This window comes from Myotis davidii, unplaced genomic scaffold (genome assembly GCF_000327345.1).
Source record: "Myotis davidii unplaced genomic scaffold, ASM32734v1 scaffold132, whole genome shotgun sequence".
Classification (NCBI taxonomy): domain Eukaryota; kingdom Metazoa; phylum Chordata; class Mammalia; order Chiroptera; family Vespertilionidae; genus Myotis; species Myotis davidii.
Genome location: NW_006285258.1, coordinates 3,168,497 through 3,175,054, shown reverse-complemented (window position 1 = coordinate 3,175,054; position 6,558 = coordinate 3,168,497). Strand labels below are relative to the sequence as shown.

Sequence of the window (6,558 nt, the reverse complement as noted above, 5' to 3'; positions counted from 1 at the left end):
TACCCTTATCTTAAGTCAATTGTTTATTTTATTTTTTTCCTATAAGAAAAACACTTATCCTACAAAGCAAAAAAGACACAAAATGAGTGAAATTCTAACCTGCATTGTTGTTTCACTGTCCGTTTGTTAACCTCTTCCCCAACAATTTTTTTGTTAAAAACATTTCTTTTTCAGACTAATTTTTTTATTTTGGTTCTATATAGTATTTTTGATGCTGGTTATGAAAACAGTTTGTAATTATTTTTTCTTCCCATTTTTGTGGTTAAGAATAGTATTTCCTCAGAAAGTTTCTAGATGAAATTATTTAGAATGGTACGTATGTAGCTGGTTTTTGAAGGTAAAGTTTTAGACGAGTATACTTGTCGACGACTGAAAAAAGAACATTTTGTGAAAACGTGTATACACGTTTCTGCCGGGGAAGGGGTTATTAATTAGCTTAATTTATATGGTTCATACCTGTGAGATCAACATAAATGTTAGTAAGATTGCTTTCCTGTTCTGTGTGCTTATGTGTATGTATGTGAGAATGATAGAGAGATAGAGACAGAGACATTGTGTGTGTGTGTGTGTGTGTGTGTGAGAGAGAGAGAGAGAGAGAGAGAGAGAGAGAGAGAGAGACACACTGTGGAGCATATGACCTGGAAGAATCTTGTTGCTGATGTTTAATAGAGAAATGGAAATAGAACCCTAAAACCTTGCTCTTTGGATACTGCCGGCCACATTATCTTGGATGGTTATAGCAGCAAATTACTCCCCAGTTTGAAGATTTTTCTGAGCTATTTTTCTTTATATGGTTATTGAAAGGAGCCAATGAAAGAACGTAAGTGAAAACACTTGGAAAAAACTATATAAGGAATTTCTGAGGTACAATTCAAAATCTGTTTTCAGAGCGTCCACATGTGTGCTTAAGGCTTAAAATCAGATTTGTACAGAATGAAATTTGTTCTTCCCACATCACATAGAAGGTATCATCCATTTTAATTCTGGGCTACCTTACATTTTTAAAAAGTATTTCTCAATTCCTTGAAAATCATGAAATAAACTGATTTCTAGAGTCAGTCTTCTCTGCATGTCCTACTCTGGCTCCACCGTTCACCACAGGGAAATCGGGCTCTGTGCATATTTACAATCTCTGTATTTGGGAACTACCATTTTCCAGATAAGCCCAGGTACTTCCACAAGAAACAACTCATGTTTGTTATAAATCATTGCCTTTAGGCTTGAAAACATTTTATCATTTCATGGGATTAATGTGAACAACTAAACCTCAGTTTAAACCCTCGAAAGTAATATATTAAAAAAATAATGTTTCTGTTATCTTACTATTAGTGCTGAGGTTACAAATCCCCTTAACAATGTAAAAACATATCATTTTGCCAGACTTTACAGAGGAAAGCTCTGGGTGTTTTACTACTGTCAAAATAACACATTTAAAGGTTAAATGTCTAATTTAATCATATAGTGTAAACCTACACATGAACTGATATACATTCTTGAAGATTCACCATGGGAAGCTTTGGAGGGATGTGGTGGGAAGGATGGTTTTCTTTTTGTTAGGGAGAGGGTCCAGATGATTAAAGTGGGAATTATATCGTAATTTGTTTTAAAAGTTGCCAGCTCTATCCCTTCATTTTGACAGATTTGTTCACATTATAAACATTTCCCAAACTATACGTAGTGTGTTAATGAATGCTCATCATACTAGTATATAACCTCATTTAGTCCTCACAACAATATGATTTTCATTCCCATTTTTTGGTTGAAGAAATTCAGGCAATAATTTTAGAGGGAAAAACTATCTACAGTTACCTGCTTTCAAGTTTTACTGCTAAAATAATTTGTGTATTTATCTCAAAGTTATTGATTGCCAGAAATACTGGCAAGAAATTTTTTTGAATCTATATATATAACTTTTAAAAATACAAACTTTCTAACTAATTTCATGTCTGTGTATTTTAGTGTAATTTAAAAGGTTCTATATGTCTGTATATTTCCAAGGAAATTTTTAAGACAGGATAGATTAGTGGTGATAGTCACTAAATATTGGTTTTTATATTTAACTAGAGGCCTGGTACATGAAATTTGTGTGCAGTGGGGGGGAGTCCCACAGCCCAGCCTGCCCCCTCTCCCAGACTGGGAGCCCTCAGGGGTCTGGCCTCCCTTTGCGGGAGGTGACCGGGCTGATCAGGGGAAGGCGCCAGCCCCATCACCCCGCTGCTGCTGCCACTGCCACAGCCGCCAAGGTGTTTTCATCAACACGGACTCCAGTCCCTTCACCATGAAAAAATGACCACTTTTTTTAGGCATTTTCAAGATGTGTCTTTCATAGGATCTGACTTTTTTTTTATCCTCACCTGAGGATATGTTTCCATTGATTTTTAGAGAGCTTGGAAGAGAGGGGGAAAGACAGAGAGAAACATCAATGTGAGGAAATAATGCCATGAGAAAGACACTTCAATTGATTGCCTCCTGCATGAGCCCTGACCTGAGTCCCGGCCAGGGAAGACTCTGCTACCTAGGAACATGCCCTTGATCAGAATTGAACCCGGACCCTGCGGTCGGCAGGCTGAGGCTCTATCCACTGAGCCAAACTGGCTAGGGCAGGATATGACATTTCTTAGCTCCTCCCACAGTGGACCTTAGTTTTTCCCTCCAGGAGTGTGGTGGAAAACCCTAGATCACCTTCTTAGATTCTTATTACCCAAGTTACTACGAACACTGCTAGTGGCGGCGTACAGGGAACTTAGCCAATGAGTGGTCAAAAAAGGTGTTTCTTCTGCAGCTCATGTGCAGAGGACCCCCTGCGTTGTGTCTGCTGGGTTGGGGCATGCCTGAGCCGTGCTGCAGCTTCTGGGGGCCCTCATCCCAGCAGTCCCGCGTTGTGTCCACAGCCTGCCCTCCCTCCCTCCGCAGCCAGGGCGTGGGACGCTATAGGTGCTGCCATCTTTGTGTTGGAGTGATGGTTAATTTGCATATTACCCTTTCATTAGATTAGATATTTTAGAATATATTAGATGTATTATAGAAACTAGAATTATTATAATAGTTGCTCTTAGTTTGTTTCTTTTTATAAATTACATTGATGATGTCAAAATCCTATGTTAAGATTTTTTTAATTTTTCAATTACAGTTTACGTGCAGTATTATTTTGTATTAGTTTCAGGTGTACAGCATAGTGGTTAGACAATCATATACTTTACAAAGGGGTCCCCACTGCCTATGTTAAGATTTTAATTGTACTAATTGCTTACAACATTTTCAGTACTTCTAAAGACCATTAACCTGCCTATTTCCCTCTGAGTGAGTTTCAGAATGATGTTTTAAATGTTAATTTATCAAGGAAATGAAACCCTTCTGAAAACTGGTGAATTTAGTCCTGTCAAAGTTTAAATAAAAAACGACAGTGGTAGGTAGCAGAAAGAGATAACTCTTGCTGTGGCTGGTGCTCAATGGTTAGAGTGTCAGCTATGAGTTCAATTCCCAGTCAAAGGCACATATTTTAATTGCAGGTTCAATCCAGGTCTGGGTTGGGACTCGAGCAAGAGGCAACCAATTGAAGTGTCTTTCTCATGGCAATATTTCTCTCTTCCCTTCCCCTCCTCCCACTCTCTCTAAAAATCAGTGGGAAAGAAATATCCTCACTCCTGGAATAAAGATGAGAGAGAGAGAGAGAGAGAGAGAGAGAGAGAGAGAGAGAGAGAGAGAGAGAGAGGAGAGAGAGAGAGGAGAGAGAGAGAGACATGAATCCCTTAAATATTAACTACTTTTACCCATTGCTACCGGGTCTAAGACTTACAGGTATAAGATTTCAATCTGTGTTTTATATTGCTTCTGTATATACTTTAATGGATTTAAGAAAATATTTTATTTCTTTATTTTTGTTAATCCTCACCCAAGGATATTTTTTATTGATTTTTAGAGAAAGTGGAAGGGAGGGGGAGAGACAGAGAGAGAGAAACATCAATGTGAAAGAGACACATCAATTGGTTGCCTTGCACAGAAGCCCAGACTGGGGGATCCAGCCTGCAACCAAGGTATGTGCTCTTGACTGGAATCGAACCTGGGACCCTTCAATCTGTGGGCTGATGCTCTATCCACTGAGCCAAACTGGCTAGGGCAAAAATATCCTACTTTAAATTGGGAGCAAGGGGTTTTATCTGTGCTCTTTAAAAAAAAATTTTAATTAAGAGAAATCATTTAATTGTACCACACCCTGTGATTAAGAAATATTTAGTCGTGGGTGGGTGGTTCAATTAGTTGAAATGTTGTCTCGTATACCAAAAAGTTTGCAGGTTCGATTCCAGGTCAGGGCACAAACCTAGATTGTAGGTTCAATCCCTGGTCATTGTGCATATGTGAGGCTACCAATCGATATTTCTCTCTCCCTCTCTCTCTCTTTTTCTTTTTCTCTGTGTCCCTCCCTTCCTCTTTTCTGTCTAGAATCAATAAATATCCTTGGGTGAGAATAAAATTATATATATTTATACTTTTCTTATTTGTTTTTGGCAGGGTTGCTACAAGTTGAGTTGAAAACAAGAAAAACTTGCTTTTGGCGCCATCAGAAAGGAAAGCCAGATACCTTCCTTTCCACAATTGAAGCCATCTACTACTTTCTGGTAGACTACCATACTGATATATTAAAAGAGAAATACAAAGGACAATATGACAATCTTCTATTTTTCTACTCTTTTATGTACCAGTTGATAAAGAATGCCAAATGCTCTGGAGACAAGGAAACAAGAAAAATTACTCATTAAGAAGCCACTTTTGTTTTTTTATTTTGTTAAAATCAATAAACTTGTAATTGTGCTTTGTTTATTCTTAGGGAATGTTCATGTGTCATGTCTGCAAGACCACTTTAAAAAATAAGGCTTTACTTATTTTATCTCATGTTTTTTTAAAATATATTTTATTGATTTTTTTCCTTTCGCAGTTTATTTTTATTTTCTTTCCTGTCTCTCCCAGCCCTCAGAAATGCCACCATATAGAGCCCAGTAGCAGTTAGCTCAGCCTCCATCTTCCCCTTGGGTAAGAAAGGGTGGAGAGAAGGGAGTCACTCCTGAGTCTCCATTCTTTCCTTCTCCTCTCCTTGAGGTGGTTCTTCTGTATTCTCCTCTTCCTCCCCTTCCTTCTTCTCTGGTGACTTCTCATAAGCCTTTTCTGAAGGTGTCACTATCACTCCATCCCAGGTAGATATTTCAGAAGCAAGATAGCTGGTATCACCCTCCTGGCCAAGGATCTTCCTAAAGCCACCATGTGAGAGGATTCGGACCAGAGTCTGAGCTGTGTAGCAGACCATGTCCTGCTGTTCCAAAGTCATGACCATGTGTACTCTCATGGTCATGAGAAATTTCCCAGCAATGGAAAAAAAAGGACTAACAATGGAGTTCTGGATCCAGTTTTCGGAGATTGGGTGGCACTGTTGTAATGAGAATCTTCACTGTAGCATCAGAAGAACTGATCTCAAAACCAGTTTCATTGGTCAGCATCCTCCAAACTTCAGACGGATCCTGTGCCCTTAGGCTTTCCACGACTGTGTTCCTGAGGGCAGCAACAGCTTCCAATGTTGGCAGAATCTTTGGGATGACCACCACGTCAGCCACATGATGTCCTGTAGTCGTTGTTCCCTTTTTTATATAATCCAACCTTTTGCACTTCAAATGTTCCTGGAGCCACAAACTGTCAATCACATTCTTTATTTTTGTCACCAGAGAAAGGATAGAGGCCTGTTCAGAATTAGGAGCAAGGTCCTGATTTCTTTTCGGCAATGCCTCACTGAAGGAAGATCCATCAGGTGCTGGCTTAACCCGAGGGAAGGCCATTTCACACAAATAGACATCAAATGGGATGTGGGGCACCAAGGGCCTGAACCCTCCTCCCCGGCCGCCTGGGAACCAAAGCGCCCACCACGACCTCGGCCTCTGTCGCCCCAGATCCTGTACAATGGAAGCCACACCAAACCGCCCCTCTCCGAGCAGAGGTGGCTTGCCCGGATGCCAACACACCACGGCGCAATTGGCTCTGGCCTTACTCCTCCGCTTATGCCTATTGGTTTACCATAGAATACAGGCTTGTAAACCAATTAAAAATCCCTGCTGCGTCAGCAACTAGCCAATCAGATTAGACTAGACAGTAATGACGGATTTTTTTTCTTTTTACCAAACATTAGATGGCGCTGTGTAAAGAGATTAGGACAGAGATCACTAGGAAACTTTCTATAGGAATCAAAGAGGAAGGGAGAGGGATAGAGAGAAACATCGATGAGAGAAACACCGATCAGCTGCTTCCTGCACACTCCCCACTGGGTATGTGCCTGCAACCAAGGTACATGCCCTGACCGGATTCAAACCTGGGACCCTTCAGTCCACAGGCTAACGCTCTATCCATTGAGCCAAACTGTTAGGGCTCAGCAAACGCTCTATCCACTGAGCCAAACCAGTTAGGGCTTACCTCATATTTATTTAGAAGGATTTATTTAATTTCCATTTTTAAGGAAATTTTCAGAGATAATGTTGACTGGAAAATTAGCTTCAGAAGTTATTAGCTCAAGTTTGGCAT

General features: G+C 40.0%; 1 protein-coding gene and 1 pseudogene across 4 annotated transcripts in view; one reads left to right on the top strand and one right to left on the bottom strand.

Annotated features, from left to right (window-relative positions):
* Positions 1 to 4,829, top strand: part of DTWD1 (DTW domain containing 1) — a 20,097-nt gene extending 15,268 nt beyond the window's left edge. For all 4 annotated transcript variants that reach the window (XM_006756018.2, XM_006756017.2, XM_006756019.2 and 1 more), the window contains exon 5: positions 4,510 to 4,829. In XM_006756018.2, the coding sequence (XP_006756081.1) occupies positions 4,510 to 4,757 (248 nt within the window). In that variant the 3' untranslated portion in view covers positions 4,758 to 4,829. The remainder of the gene's footprint in view (positions 1 to 4,509) is intronic.
* Positions 4,830 to 5,358: 529 nt separating this feature from the next.
* LOC102758987 lies at positions 5,359 to 5,940 on the bottom strand (annotated as a pseudogene).
* Between the last annotated feature and the right edge of the window lie 618 nt (positions 5,941 to 6,558).